This window comes from Catharus ustulatus, chromosome 10 (genome assembly GCF_009819885.2).
Source record: "Catharus ustulatus isolate bCatUst1 chromosome 10, bCatUst1.pri.v2, whole genome shotgun sequence".
Classification (NCBI taxonomy): domain Eukaryota; kingdom Metazoa; phylum Chordata; class Aves; order Passeriformes; family Turdidae; genus Catharus; species Catharus ustulatus.
This window is the reverse complement of record NC_046230.1, coordinates 17,290,206-17,306,947: the sequence shown is the minus strand read 5'-3', so window position 1 is coordinate 17,306,947 and position 16,742 is coordinate 17,290,206. Positions and strand designations below refer to the sequence as shown.

At 41.3% G+C, this 16,742-nt stretch overlaps 1 protein-coding gene across 2 annotated transcripts in view; it reads right to left on the bottom strand.

The window, feature by feature from the left end:
• Positions 1-16,742, bottom strand: part of DIS3L2 (DIS3 like 3'-5' exoribonuclease 2) — a 180,868-nt gene that overhangs the window by 123,608 nt on the left and 40,518 nt on the right. For both annotated transcript variants that reach the window (XM_033069041.1, XM_033069042.1), the window contains exon 7: positions 148-382. In XM_033069041.1, the coding sequence (XP_032924932.1) occupies positions 148-382 (235 nt within the window). The remainder of the gene's footprint in view (positions 1-147; positions 383-16,742) is intronic.

Below are 16,742 nucleotides of genomic sequence, written 5' to 3'. Positions count from 1 at the left end.
AGACAGTTTAGCAGAAAGGGATAGAAGTGATAAAGCATTAAGTTTTTATGCCTGTATTTTATATCTCACAGAAAAGTGAGGCAACCAAGCACCACTTCAATGCTTTGCTCAAATAAAGGCCTGAAATCAGCAATCAGATCCACTCACCCTTTTCACCGGTATCCAGGGAAAGTTTGTTAATGTCATCAGTCAACGTGTCCTGCAAGTGGTCTTGTCCATGCTCTGTATCATTATCATCAAATTGAGCTTCTATAATGACATCCGGACTTTGAGCATCGCCTTTCGCTGTCTCTTGTGGAATGCAAGTCCCCAACATATCCTCAGGGACATCTGATTCATGTGTGACTTCTGTTTCTTTGTCACTGCCATCTGCCTTTATTACCTGAAGGAGCAGGGGATTAAAAAAACAGAGGCAAGCTAAATTACTGGACTGAAGAAAGAAAACATTATCTTTCCTTTTTCGTTTGCATCCCCAAGGAGCTGACAATGAATTGTGGGTGGCTGGTGGCACACTGCAATTGCCGTGTAATTAGCCACAGATATTGCACAATCAAAAGAGGTACCTCAGTAGGATAAAGACTGGCACAGCATAGCTTTTGCAATACCTCAACTGTGACAATAATGTATCCAAAGTGTATCTAGAGCATAACCATACAGTTCCTGCCAAGCCTCTAATCAGCTCTGCAGAAGTTAGGAGTAAACACAGGCAGGGAGGAGAATACACTACAATTTAATAGGTTGCTTAGACCATTGTTCACCAAGATACACTAATCATCCTGGGATGTCCCAAAACTTAAGCAGTTCCAGTGAGTGCTGGGATCATGTCAAAGCTCCTCCACACAATTAGGAACAGGTTGACAAAGCAGAGATTAAAGAACGTGGTGCCCTGTGACCTATGGAAGAAATGGACTCTGGCACCAAGCTTGACATTTATTTTAGGCTGTGTTTTTATTGTTAAGGGCACTCAGTTATTGCCATTACTTATACAAATCTCCAAATCTAATCACTGAAGAAGAGCCCAGCTCCCAGTGAAGCAATCACTAGGCCTGGATGGCATCTCTCATTGCATGTGACAGGGGCAGAAACTGCTCCAGCTCAGGATATAATGACCAAAGTGGTTGATACCTTGGACACAAAAGCCTTTACCAGCATCCTTCATGCACCCAACAGTGAGTTGCAAACACCTACACAGCTGGAGAACCTAGATCCAGGTTACATTTTCCAAAATATTTATTTTTCACTCAAGCTATGGTACTTCAGAGTGAGATGGAAATCAGTGCAGAATAAGAAATAACCTACTAAACATTAAAATCACAAAGATACTGGGTGACTCCATGCAATGCCCTCCTGGTGACTGAGCTCCCCTCCGGCTAGTGCTGGTAATTCCCCAGAGATGCTCCTCCAAGGTCCCCAATCCTCAGCATCATAGCTCAGCACATGACAGCAGCAACTCATGCCACCAGCAAGGCAAGTGAAGGGCCCTTTAAAAAATGCAATCAAGCAAGAGAAACAACGTTTTGGTAATATACTTTATATGATCTATCTGGTAGCTAGAAATAAACATAAATAACCTCAACAGGTTGAGGCAGGTTGAGCTACCTGAATAAGTCAAAAAAGCTCCACAAATTATTGTTTAGTGACTAAAAAGCAAATAAATCAAAATCAAACCTGCACAGGGAATACTTTCACAGCTTTACATACAAAGAGCTACAGTCATGCTTTCAAGCAGTATCCATTTCTTTGTAAGCTTTTCACAATACATAACAGAAATAAAATCAATTTTAAAATGGGGCTGAATTCAAGTCTTTAAAAATAAACTCAAATGACATTGTTTGAACTCTTGTTACCTTTTGTGACTCTTCTTTCTATCTTTATTTTCATTTTTTAACATGTATATAATTTGTTACCATAGCAGATTTTGACTCAAACATTAAATTGTGACAAAAAAGGGAAAAAGTTTGGCAGAAGGTGGAAAAATGGTTGATTATTAAACCTGGCTACATCTGGTACATAAAATACTGACACACAATGGTCTGGGCAAGAACAGACTATTAGATTAGGGAGCTGACAAGGCTCCACACGCTAGTGACTCTGCCAGTGTACCTATCCAAAAAGAAAACCAGTGTCAACAGTAATGTTTGGACCCTACTATGGTCAGATGTGGATATATTCAGCTCTTAAATTTCAATTGCACCAGATGTGTGCAAGTGTGCAACTACAGCAGGAGTTTATTTCCTTCAACCCCTTCAAGTTTTGCCTGCATTTTTTTCTCTCCCAGTCTTTCTTGAAGAGTGTGAGATGTGGTTTGGATGCTAAAATAGTATGCTTTCTATACATAAAGCAGCAAATAACATCAAATCTATCTTATGACAGGAAACACTTCTCTAAAGATGTGGCACTGGAAGGGTTATGCTTGAAAAGTTTATGTGGTTATTAAAGAAGGCAGCAGATACAGATTTCATTTTAAATGCTCTATGCTAAAATTCCTGTGCTTCCCCCAAGCTAGAGGACACGCACTGCTGCCACTAGCAGCACAATACTCCAGCTATAACTACCTAAATCCCCAGTCACACATTTCCCTTATGGATTTTCAAAAGGATTTTTCAGTAAAGTTTTCCAGAGTCCACAAAATCATAACCTCCACACAGAGTAGATCAGCAAAATGTCCAGATGCTGGCAAGCCTGGGCAATAGGATTTGTTTTCTTTCTATGGCCAAGACAGATCATTTAAGCTGACCTCATACATAACAGAGCAGGGAATTTCACCCAAAATTTCTCATATCACACCAAAAATTTAGGGAAGCTGTATATCACAAGACTGGAAAGCTGCATAAGATTTTACAAAATCAGGAGCTCAGTGGATACAATTACTCCATTTAAGAGGATCAGAGTTGCTGGCCAGTATGAGCTCATCACACAGATTCCAAAGAGCAGGATCCTTCTGTCTAGGAGCAGCAGAAAATCCAACCATGACATATTAAGCATTTCTTACAAGTGGCATCTCAGATTCAAGAATCTGATGATACTGCACTCTCCTGTTTTCTGCTAACATTATTGCAGCTTACCCATGGCATAAAGGACACAGCTAGAACAGGTCAGTTCTGATCACAGAGTAAAGCAAATGCACAATTTGCTCAGCACATCTACACACATGTAGTCATATGTGCAGTACAGAGTCCCATTCCCTGGCAATGCAGCTGACCCTGCAGGGACCTAGAAAAATGGGATTCCCCCTTGTTACACATGCATTACATGTATGACCCCACTGACACACAAACATCAGTAAAGGCCCTTAAAGGACCTAAACTTCCTCATCTGGGAAGTAAAATGTCAGCCTTATGGTTGCTAGTTTTACATGCTCTTTAATTTATGAAAGTCAATTGTTTGTTTGAATGCCTGATCCTGAAGACAGTGTCTGAGTAAATGTTCTTCCAGCGTAGAACAGACATCTCCCACTGACAAGCATCAAACTTCTTCCCCACTGTTGACTGGTTTAGTTTCTGAAGTCATAACTGACAGAACATAAGATATTTGAATGAAAATCCCATTTCAACCATAAGTACAATAAAAACCAGCTAGTGGGCAAAACCATCCTGGCATGGATCTGTACAATGTGAACAATGGAGCATCCAGCCCAGTCTTGAAGTAGCAATTGAATGACCAATTGTCCTTACTCAGGAGGAATTAATTCCAACAGAAAAATGAGCTGGGAATCTGTGCATCTGAAAGCATAGGGGTTACCTCCTGTGCTACAGAAGAAATGGTATCCTCTGCCAGAACCAATCTCTTATCTGTTCTGTTAAACCCCAGCTTTTCACAGACTTTTGACTAAAACCTCCACACAAAGCCCAGGCCTGGTTACTCTCAGATCAGGTATTTCTCAGATCAGTTTTTGCTGCTGCCTCCGCAGTGCCTGTAAACTGAAACAGCTGAATGTGAGCAGTGATTTCCAATAATCTTTGAGCTATTAACCCCAGGCTCTTTCAAATAGATGTACCAAGCCCCTGAAGTGTTTAAGCCTAACACTAATAGGTTTGCTTTTCTTCCCTATTCATCTCTGATCCTGACAAGCAATCTGTGAATCCTCATAGATCTGACAAAGTGACATGACTGCTGGATGTCTGCTGGACTAGACACAGCTGGATGAATGCACCTTGCATGGCTAAAAACTGCTAAAAACTTTCCACCTAGGGTCACTGCTTCCAATGGAACCCTGTGCAAAGAGACCTCCTTCACTGAAAGCATCTGGCAGGTAAGGAAGGAAGCTGAATTATCTTCACTACAGCCAGTTTGGACACAGATTCAATAAAAATTGAATTCTTCATCTCACTCCAAAAGCTGGTATTAGAAAAGGTATTTCCACAAGGTTACTGAGGCAGAATGGAGATTATATTTCTACATAAGTCAGTCAAAACCCTGGAAAGTGTCTTCTAAAGAGTACTCAAACCCAGAATGTGTAACTTGCCCAAAGGTTTTAGAAGTGACAAGCCATTAACGGCAACTCTTCCCTGGGGCTGATGATGCACAGAGGCTCCTCATGCTTGTACAGAAAGGTGCAGTCGATTCACCAGCAAGTGGGAGCTGAAGAAGGTTCACAGCACACAAAGAACTCGCATTAAACAGGGAGGAGAGAACAGAAGAACAGCTAGAAGGAAAAAAGGTGTTAGCCCAAGCCTACCTTCTGAGGTTTGCAAACCAAGGTAAGATGCTTTTCTTCTGAAAAATACTTTGATCAAACACAAGTTCTGCTTTAGTCAAACTTTCAATATTGGGTAGGGAAACAAAGTTTAGGTCAGAGCTGCTGGTCCTCTCTGCCTTAGTTAAGCAACAAGTCTCAGAACCAGGTTAAAAGCAGTTATTTCAAAAGGAGGACAGCTGAACACAGGGGCTTTGGACCAAATTACCATCCCCTCGTTAAAAGGACCGTTGCTACCACAACACTAACACAAACACCACATTTCATACCAGGGCTGTGAACACCTGCATCTATTCATCTCCCAGCTTTTGCCACATTAAACAGGCTTCATTTACAAGCTGGTTCCCTAATGCTCCCTCACGAGGGAGTAGGAACAGAGCCTGGCTAACACGAGGATGCTGTCACAGCTCATACATACATACTAGAGCCAAGCTACCATAAATATTGTGAGGAAGAGCTTTGCTTTTCTGAAAAGAGTAATCAAACAAAGGCTGGCTCACTCTAGCTCCTTCTTGGATAAAGAAAGGATGGCACTTACAAGAAAACAAACACCTGTCCCAAGCACCCCTCCTTCTTTTCCTAATCCCACATGCACCAAGCAGTACTGGGAAGACAACAACTCAGTAAAAGGGACTAGTGGCAGTAGGAGCAGTTATGGCATTACATTTAAAATAACAATAATGTTATACTAAGGAGGTTTGTTGTGGTTTGGGATTGCATTTTTTTTTTCATTACAACCTTTTAATTCTAAATCACTGGAAACACTTGCTAACAGCCCCCAGGATAGCTATTTTATATTAACAGCACATTATAGTTTACATTTCAGACATCACATTGGATGCAATAATCATACAAACATCCATATTAAAATCTCTCCCTCTTGATTAGGAAAAGACTACTTGTTCCTCCCCAATGGACTCTGTTGTTCCCAGATGTCACACACAGTTTTGTCACAGCAGTCAATACAATACCATCCTGCTTGTGGATTCAGACATAAATGATCTGAGTACACAAAGGCTTCTTGGAAACAGTGATTTTTCAGAATCTGCTCTGACTTGTACCCACTGCAGCAGGTAAGAAGTGGGAAAGAAACACATGAAATCTAAGGCTTGTATTTTGAAAACAAAATATCACAACAGACCTTCAGTAGGGCCATCAAACCTGTTGAGACCCCAAAGCCATCTTGGCTGCCCTTCCCAGAATCCTGCAACTCCTCTGCTCGGACTAACCTGCAAAGTGAGTTTTTACTGCATAAATAATCAGACTGAACATCCATGTCAGTCCAACCTGAGCAGACAGCCCTACACCCAGGCTTGTCAGGCAGTAGTATAAGAAACAGAACTAACTGTAGAAAAAAACCCCGTATTTTGAAACAGCCACCTCAACTCACTACTTCCTTCTGCTTCTACCAATAAACTTCATTCCTGAGCTGTTCACTCATCTCTCTGTGTTTCAGGCTGTACCAAAGCAATCTAGGTTACAGTGTGTTCCCTCCAAGTCCATCTGAAGTCCTTCTCCTACCATCTTGCACAAATAACCAGCAAAACAAGTGGAAAAGCATCAACAAGGAAAATTCTCAAGACTGACCTTTCTGAATCCTAAAGCCAAAACAAGAACTGTCTCCTCACCATGTATTTCCACTCCCTATCTGGTCTCTGACCTGTCATTTGCCTCTGAAAGCTCCCCATTCCCATTCCCTGGCCCTCATCCCACACCTACAGTCTGCTTCCAAACATGTTTATCTACACCTCATTATCACTGACCAGGAGACAGTTGCCTCTGCCCCTGTCTCTCCTCAAGTCAACTCCTGCCTTTACTCCCTTCCTGCCACCTCTCTGTGTTCTCCCTGGACCCATCTCTCCCAAGTCTGGCTCTTGCACCACTGCCTGTAGGATACACAGCCCTGGGATCAGGACTGTGTTTCCTCAGCTCCATTTCATCTGGCTCTCCTAACAGGATAAACAACTCCATCTCTACTCTCCTGCCTTTTGTACTCTCTAACAACTGCTGAGAAGCAGGACAAAGATGTCAGAAGTAGCTGTCCCTGCTCAGCACAAGTACCCCACATGTATTGGATCAACCACTGCTGAGGGTAACAGTGATGTGGGGCAGGACAATGTCCTGGATTCCCTTGCAGGGAACACTCTGCTGGGAGTCACTACCAAAGAGCTGTGTGTTGCTATAGCCAGATCAAGAAACTTGTTCCACACTTTCCACTCCTACTGCCACCCCCAGGATTTGATTTGGTGCTAAAAAAACTGTGCCTCTATTTTCAGAATACCTCCCTATACTGCACCCACACACATTTCCCAAGGCACAAAAGTCCCTGGAGCAGAGGTGATACAGCAAACACTTCATCTCCCAGCTTCCCAGCCCACATGCTGTTCCATACAGGAAGATGTCACACTTAAAGCACTGATGAATCCTTAGCCATAGCCCTTCTCTCAAGTGAGAAAAGTCTGACCCCAGAGAAGCACAAAAGACTCACTTCAGCACCCAGCCTTTAACAACACCCAGGAATAAACCTCCCCCGCATACTGACAAAATTCAAAGAAGCACAAACAGCTTCTTCATCTCCTACCAGCAAATTCTTTTCATAAAAGAGGCCCTTAAAACTGGCAGCCTCCCTGCTGGACCCCAGCAAAATGTTCCCTGTACCTTGGGTCTTTGTATTGCCTGCTCCTCACAAGACCTCCCACTTTGGTGCATCTCATGAGCTGCGTGTTGCACTCCAGGCCACAGCGAACTGGAAACAAGAGTGCAATGCACAGGGCCCAGTTCTGAGGTTGCCAGAACATATTGGTTTGAAACATCACAGAAAATATTCGGCTCCATATTTTCAACAGTAGCCAGGAAGAAAATGCATGGAACAGTTTTGAGAACTGTTTTTCAAAAGTCATTTAAATCAAATTATGCCCCATCCACACCGGCAGCAAAACTCTCTCTACTAACTGGAACTGTTTTTTTTTTTTCTCGTGTGTGTGTTCTTTTCTTTTTGGTTTAACTTTTCTTTTTCAAAAACTGTCTCTCAGCCATCTTTTTTCTGGTAATGTGCACAGGCACTGCAACACTACAAAAATGGGTGCCAGGACAAAACCTATGATGCACAGTCCCTAGAATAAATCACTCAAGAGGGGTGGATTAGAAGAAAGCAACCTATGGTTACATCTTCAAAGGTATGATTCTCTGAAATCCCTGCATTTTCAGCAAAAATTACTGCAAAAAGATACCCAGTTTGCATCTGATGCAAAGAAGCAGACAGGCTTTTGGATCGTTTGCAACTCCAAGACAATACCATGAATCAATACATATTTTAAAAGATGCAATAATTATACCGAGTTTGCATGTAATCAGGAAAGAATCTACTTGTGCTGAGTATGTATCATTTGAAAGCTGCAATGCCAAGCAAATCCACACCGTTGGCTTGCACAAACCAAAGTATTATCCATTACTGCCTTTTTTTTAAAACAATACAAGCATGTATGAAAAACATATTTCCTGGAAACAATGATACTCTTTGAAGATTTATTCAACATTTCACAAACCAAACAAGCCTGTACCCGCACGTGCCCGTAAGAAGAAAGAGGGCTGACAATGCAAACTAATCAAAAAGTACTGGAAGGGCTATCCAAGATATTTGCATACCTATACTTCCCAAGGGTTTGAAGTTTTCTTCAGAACTGTATAAAAATTATTTCCCATGTGTCTAAGAAATTAATCTCTCACTGATCAACACTTTAACTCATGAAGGCAGGAAACAAACCAATCAACCAAGCATCTACATGCTGGGGCTGATGCCTTAAGCCCCTCATTTGCAGTTTTTGCTCCTTTTGATCGGGCTCTAAGTGCCAGCTCCCAGGGGTCTCAGTCCCACGCATGTTGTGACACACTTTCAAAGCCCAGAATGGGACACCTGGGACAAAACATATACTGTTCAGGAAGTGCACAGGGGCCAAGAAAAGCAATAGAAATTTCCACAGTTAACTTGCATTACTGGTTGCCAGTAAGCCTCTTATTATGAAAACCCATAATTGGAAACTGTCATATTACAGAACAATTTATGGAAGTTTTTGGACTACATATGCCCCAGTGGGAACTTCCTTTGACTGGTGTGTTCCACCAGCCCAGGTTTGCTTATTTATTCACACAGTGGGATAAGAGCATCAGGAACCTAAACAAGTCACTGCTGAAGCGTCACTGAGACTCCCACTCTAGAAGTGCTTCAAATAGGTTTTAGTTTCTTAGCCTTCCCAGTCATCCATCTTCATGGCTGCATTCAGTCAACTGCTGGACTGCCTTATCTTTATTTCTTTTCATCTTCTACAGGAACATTCTTGCATTTGTTTTGTGTTCCACTGCTCCTCTGAGGATATGAAAGGCAAAACGCAGCTGCTCTGGGCTGAGTGCATCCCACTATGCCTGTCTCAACCCCATCAAAAGAGCTTGCCAAAATTAGTTCCTACTCCTATGGTCTCTACCTTGTCACACCAGGGAAACTGGCATCCACATTAATTTCCAAATCAGATTTCAATTGCATTAAAATATGGCTCCAGCCAAGACAAACACTCTCCCCCAATGCCAGCACGATACTGTTTAAGTGACTCACACAAAACCACCCAGTGCTTCCTTTGCAAATAGTCATGGTTTGGTGTGAAGGTAAGGAGATCTGGTAACAAGTGATGGAGACACATTCCAGGAAACTTTCAGCAACAGAAGACTGGAAATCCACTTTAACACTATATTTTCCATGCAGGAGTCAGGAGGTACCATCTGACAGAGTGGTTCTATCAGCAGCTCCATCCTCTAGGAAATGGACTGAGCCATAACTATACCTGTGTTTTGCCATGCTGTACTGCTGCCATTTCCAGTCATGCATGCCAAGACCACTACGAATCCAGTACCTTCCCCATCACCCCAGGACAGCCTGGAAGAGATCTGTGCTCAGGGGAAGCTGTGGCAGAACAGGGCCAGCCAGGCTGAAGAGGACCACCCGCAGACGAAAGGAACTAGGGGAGATAATTCCTGCAAGCACCGTAAGTGGAGGAAAAGAAAAACAGATGATTCACTGGAGATTAAAAGAGAACAGCTTCCTCAACTGTTGAGACCTTTCTGTGTCCCTGTAAAATAGTTTCTGAAGAGAAGACAAGCTGTGAGGCAAATGTACTCCTTCACTTGGCTTGGTATCAGCAAATTCTGACTCTGAACAAAACCTCACTGCAACACAGAGAACCAAGGGAAGAGACCATGTTCAATCTCACAAGAGACCATGTGGAAGAGAAGAGGGAGATGGTAGCAGCACAATTTTGCTCAAAGATTCTTGCCAATACACAGGCTAGGTTATCAAACTAGGAAGGCTCACCTGTGAGCTAAAACTGCTACAAGTCCATTTATTTAAGCAAGGAGTCTTTGAATGCCTAGTTAAGAAAGTGGAGGTGGGACTGATTTCATATTAAATCACCATTACTGGCAGGAAATCCCTATGGCTTCCATATCTACCTTAGACTTTCAACAAGTTCCTTGCAAAGTACATAAGAAAGTAATCCTGCTCTCAGTTGCCCATGACTTTTGGAAACTCACTCAAGCCAAATTGCCCAGTTTGCAGCACTTGACACTGTGCTAAGCAGACCTGCACACTCCATCCTGAAGATGTTACACCTGAATTTCACACAGCTGGCAAGGCAAAGTCCAAGTGCGAACAGAAGGCTGAAAATAGTAAAGCATGCACATGTGGTAAGGCAGCAAACACAAATATCTGAACAATTTTCATGTATTAAGTATTTATTAAGTATTTTAGGTCACTCTGCTCCATAGGTATTAAAGAGCATGCCAAAAAAACCCACATTAGGCAGTGTGGGGAGGCAGGTGTCCCAGGAAAAAGTGGGAGTGTATTTCCCCATTCAGAAAATGGGGATGACATTTAGTTTACATTCACATGTGAGGATTAATGTTTTCAAATACCTCAAAGCATTACTTCACTCTTGAAGTCTTATCAGAGACAACACATCAGTTGAGTTTCTACAAACAGAGGGAGGCTTGCTCTCTTCTTCCCACCCTGGGACCAAGGCTTAACCACAGACCACGTTCACGGTTTCAGAACCCCAGATTTCACAGCAGAAACTCACATAATTAAAGATCAGCATTAGTTTATTTACAGCTGCTGCTTGAAATCAAGACAGAATCAAGACAAATGTCAAAACATCAATTTTTTTATGTTGTTAGGATAAAAAAAAATTATTCTTATTTCCACACACGAAGTTAACAGGCTCATCACTGAATTCCTATTTAAAGATTACCTGAGACATCATTCAGTTTTTTCACAGTTGGAAATATCATTAGAACAGCAAAACAGAAGCAAAATCATTAATGACTCCACAGTTATAACCATAGCTATCTCTTCATAATTTTCAGGTACTTACTAATAAGAATTTTTGATAATTTGGTTATCCAAGCCTTTCCAAAATTAGTTCGTATCTCAGACAAAACATTTAAAACCAAAATTTTAACTTTTAACTAGTTTAGAACCAAATTACCTAATTCCAAAATGTTTAGATAATTGTCTATTATAATAACAACTCTTGCAGTTTTCATTGAAATTTATTCACTGAACTTGCCTCCAGCAGCAAAATTAGTTCACCAAAGTGTTACCCAGAACCTTTCTGTGTGATTTATTCATATTATGCAGCTTCATTGATGAGCACACAATAGCACTGGTACCAAAAACTGAAATCACTTTTTAAAAGTGAGCACAAAACCAGCCACAACAGAAGACATTCTGGAAGGAAATCATTGGTCTGTCTCCAGGGAATTGGTATGTCTGCTTATGCCTGCTGGAAGGCACTAAAATGGCCACTGAAGGCACAAGCTCCACACCCCCCTCTCTCTGATAAAATGCACCCTACCCTTCCCAGGGTTATTTGTTTTTCAGTTGTGCTCAGCTGCCCTGGTCAGAAGCAGGCACACACCATGCTGAGTGCCACACCAAGCCATACCCAGGGCTGTGGATGCCCAACAGAACTTTTAGAAAGCTTCTGTCAAAGACAAAGCACATTAGCAGAGGAGAACAATGGAGCACCAGGTGACACAAAGACTGCGTTTGAAGCGAGCCCATCTTAATGGAAGTTAAAGCAAACTAGAATCTCAAGGCACAGTAAAGAGGAGTGATGCTCAACATTTTGCTAAGGACTTATATAGCTGCAGTGTTTTTTCTTCTCCCAGTGAAAACAATCAGTATCACCAGGTTTCCTCCTGAAAGGGGGCAGGGAAGGACTGCTGGCATTTGCGTCACCAGGATCTGCTCACATTACTCAGTGACGAATCTCATTAAACAGCAGCACCTCAAGCAAAGAGTCTATAGCTCAGTTTGTTTGCATTTACCTTTAGCAACATGACATGCTTCATTAAATTTTGAAGCAGTGCTTACTAGAAGAGTAAAACGCATCAGCATCCTCCACCAGGCTTCTCAGCTTATTTTCACGACGTCAATATTCAGGTTTATTTAATTCAGTGAAAATATACATTGATTGAACGTGGTCTGAGAGCAACTCCTGCAGCACTGAAAAATGGAGTAAATAGAAATGGCATATTTTTACTGCTTTCCTTCAGAAATAGATTTACCATCACCATAAAAAAACCTTTCCCAGTGGTGGGAAGAGTTGGCCACTACAGAGTTCCCTGCTTTTTGATGCCAGGTACCTTCTGGTCTGTTTTTCCTGCCCAGCAATGAATGCTGCTCTGTCAAAAGCTTTTCCACAAAATGAATCAAAACTTACATTCAATTGTTATAACTCAACTTAAAATGTAATGCAGGACAAGGGACTAACACTGGGGGTTTCTGTTGTGCTACTTCCTCACAAGCTGAGTTTCGTTAACAAGAGATTTCACTGTGCACTTCACCTGTGTAACCTCAACTTACACAGCAGTTTAGGTTTTCCTTCCCTCTCTCAAAATTCATTAAAAAGTCTTACTTGAGCTGAGATGTTGTACACAAGTTCTCTGCCAAGAACAAATTTTTATAACTTAGTTTTAAGCTCCTTTAAAAAAATCCAGAAATTTATAATGGAAATACTGACAGTGCCCATAATCACAAGTACAGAAACTTTATTGCAATAGGTAGTTTGCATTCCATCCAAAAAGAAAGAAAAGTTGGTCTCTCAACCAAATTCCACATGCATTCTGTAACAATGGCAAATTATGAGATCAGTAAAAACAGGTGCAAATAAAAAATACTGGGGGTTTAAACACTGACGATGGCAGCATAAAGCCATCACCTTGGTCATTAAACTTCGATTGCACAAGAGGGTTTTTTTTTTTTTTTTTTTTTTTAAGAAAGTCTTGAATTACTTTATAACTCACTTCTCCTGGGCAAACTCTTCTCCTAGTGATCATCACAGGCTGACTTGGCAAGTCTTTGAATCATGCTTCCAAGTCCTAGCAGCTTGGCCATTCCCAGTTATTAGTAATAGAGGATTTATATTCAGTTTTGTCAATTATGTCTCTTGGTTTAGCCTGATGAAGCCCACCACTACACATGTGCAGCTCAGTCATAAAACAGCCAGACATTCCCAGTAACAGACTCTAGCCTACAGCTTATCCTGAGTTCTCCCCTCTGCCTCAGGACACTTTCTGTGTGCCAGTAGGAAATGGATGGCTGCACACTGCAGCATACTGCATCTCACGGGCTATACAAAAGCAGTGATGAGCTTCCTGCATCACTGCCCAGAAGAGTTAGTTGTACCTCAAACAGAAAGCATCAGGATTCACCTTTAGTTAATACATCCCTCTCAATATTCTGAACACACTCTCTTAGACAGCAAAGACTGAAACACAAAATGCAGAAATATAAGAAAAATTATGCACTTGGTTATATTAAAAAGATACAAAGCCACGGTGCATGTGGGGAAGCAGAACAGCATCAAGTGTTAAGCTCATTCAACACTTACAAAATAAATCTGAGAATCACAAAATTCAGAAGCACGGCTCAAAAACATGTGACTGTGAACTAGCTTTGACACCTGCTTATGTCATTAATAAAATATTTAATATATGAAAAACACTGGGTTTTCAAAAGTGCCTCAACCAGCGCTGAAATGTGTTAGTCATCCAAGAAGAACTCTCACTTGAGCACTGGAAATTACAGAACAAGGAAATCAAACCAAATCTTTACAAGGAAGCCAGCTCAAATGCTAAATCTGGACTGTGCTACCTGAAAACATTCATTACCAACAATGACAGATTGCTAGTCCTTTTAACCAGAAAGGAAAAGACTATCTCTCCCCTGCAGTACATTGTGTACAATTATTGGATCTGAGACAGGCAGCTACACTGGGCTTTCAGTATGCTCATTAAACAAGCCCAGGAAATTCAAAGTTGCTTCATACAGATCAAATGAACTCAAAGTAATCTTCACTTGTTCAGTCTTTCCCACTGGGTAAAAGCAAGGAATGACATTTAATAATTTTCCTTACCTACAAGTAGTTATTTAAAAAATGTTTACGAAGTTGAACTGTAATACAGTAAATGTGTTAATGATAAGTTGTTTAAGCAATTTCACAAAAGGAAAAAAGCACACAGAAGAAAAGGCGGGCTGTTCAAAAAAAATGAAGGAAATAAATTTATGTTCATTATAACTGTTTAAATATAAATTAAATAAGCTGAATCCACAACAACTTTTCCCACCTAACTTAAAAGGTCTTCAGGAGTATATTCTTGAAACGCCACAAGTGACAGCACTAAATCTCAGTTTCACTTCATCTCAGAGAAGTTTGGAAAGCAGCCTCTGGAAACAGTGCTGCTGCTCTGCAACTCACCAATGAGTTTATGTTTATCTTGTTAAGAAAGAAAAAATTAGCCCTTTTATATACACATACTTTTAAGATAACAGGATTTTCTTCACAGTTTCAAGTCAGGCACTGAAGTACTTTGTTATGATTAGTTTTATCACATTGAATCCAAATGCTCTGGATTATTAACCAACTCTTCTGACAGGTCTCCAATAATGAAATACACCATGCAGCTTACACTGACTCACCATTCATCTTAGCTGATAAAACAGAAAAGGAAGATGGGCAAAATCTCAGAGCCTACCCAGGCAGCCCACAGCTTTAGGAAACCCCTTTTATTTGCTTTCTCATCAGCAAAAGCAGTTTATTTGTTGGCTTTAACATGGCAAACTGCACACATGGCTGCTCCCATCCTCCCACTGATAACAGTACCAGTCTAAGACTACCTACATTGTCTTAAGAGCTAAGGACACGTGAAAAGCAAGTTAATGCCCTCTCAAGTAAAACATTAAGTCTGCCACTTCCTTGTTTCTTAAAACCTCCTTGAATTTCCTGCCTCGTTTTGAAACACCTGTTGACCCTTGAAGCTAATTTGTTGGTTTACCATGTACCCTGCTACAGCTGTGCCATAACACCATTATCAGGAAAAGAAAACAATTCATGCAGCAGTTTGTCCTCAGGCTGCTGAGGATCCAAAGTGAAATCCCCACTGCTCCATATGGAACCCAAGTTACCACTTCCACATCCACAGTTTGGCCACACTGGGCCCTGGCACGAGGGATGGAGGATGTGCAGAGACAAACTAAGCGAAGGAAGTCACAGAGGGGCAGAGATCAGCAATGCGAAGGTTGAAATGTGCACTCCCACCTCAGTCTACCCATCCTCAGCCCAGAGGAGAAGGACTTTATAACCCCCACTGCAATTACACAGCACTGGGTGAAGTCAAATCACATGAGGAAGTTGCATTGGGAGCATTTCTTGTGCTTAAGCAACTCTAACAAGCTGGGATATACTTGTTCCATCCCTGCAACACCCGCTTCCAGACATCAGCTTTAACAGTCCCTGATCCAAAACAAATTAAAAGGGACACAAGGTACACAAAATCATCCGGTGATAAGCGGTCATTCACAGCGAAACAATTGAACGGAAGGATTTGTCTCCTTAAACATACAACAGGTTATCGATAACCCACCAGTTCACACCAAGGCTTCCAGCTCCAGGGAGGGACCAGATCCCACCCCACAACAATCACCTGTGCTGCCAGCCATGAGCTGACACAGCCAGGCACCTCCACCAAAGGCATCCTTCCCCTAAGGATTCAAAGATCCAAACCCTCGCAGAGAGGTTTCTGCAGAACAAAGGCTATCGGCAGCACAAACTTCACACCAAGTGCATGATCAAACCTGCGTCCTTGTAAATTATTAACAGCACTCCACCAAAATAAAACTGAGCAAGTTCTCAGTTCTTAACTAATAACTTCCCTTCTAATTTGACTACACTGTAAAGTTGCCTTAAAACCTCCCACAAATTATTTCACTGCACCTTGCAGAGTCTTTGGAGTACAATTAAAATCTTCTACCCAAGCTCTGGGTTCGAATGGTTTTCATAATTTCTTAACAGAATATTACTTTATTTGCCTAACACAATCCATACACCCCCAAGTCTAGGCTTGTTAAAAATAAAGCAAATACTTCAAAAACCAGATGAAAACCAGTTTCACTTCTCACACCATTCAAATGTGCGCTTCTTATTTTATTCTCTCATTATGACTTTATGAGCTGCTCCCACCAAATTACACTGCAAATGACACTGAAGAAAGCTATGAATTTTTAATTGAAAGATGCAACTCAGACATTTAACAGCTTCAAAGCTACCAAGAGTATTCAACAGTGAGCCAGGATCCACGAGCCCTAGAAGCACTGAGACCTGACCTAAAAGAAAAACAAAAAGCTGCTACAGTGCTTTGAATTTAGGGGTTAAGGTAAATTAATACATAAAACAATCGCCCTATAGAAACTTTCTCACCTGTATATTTGCAACAAATCATATAAAACATATGGATATTGCAACTGAGGTACTGTGAAACAAGCATACTACAGTTCTCCCAATACAAAAAGTAGACTGTTTAATGGTAAAACACTGAATTTTTACTAGTGTTAATTAGTACAGCATATCAGCTCGAAACCTCGCAAGCTTCAGTTCATGTAATTATACATTGTTTAGGAATTTAAACCACTATTGTTTTCTTGGAACAGTCAAAAATTGCC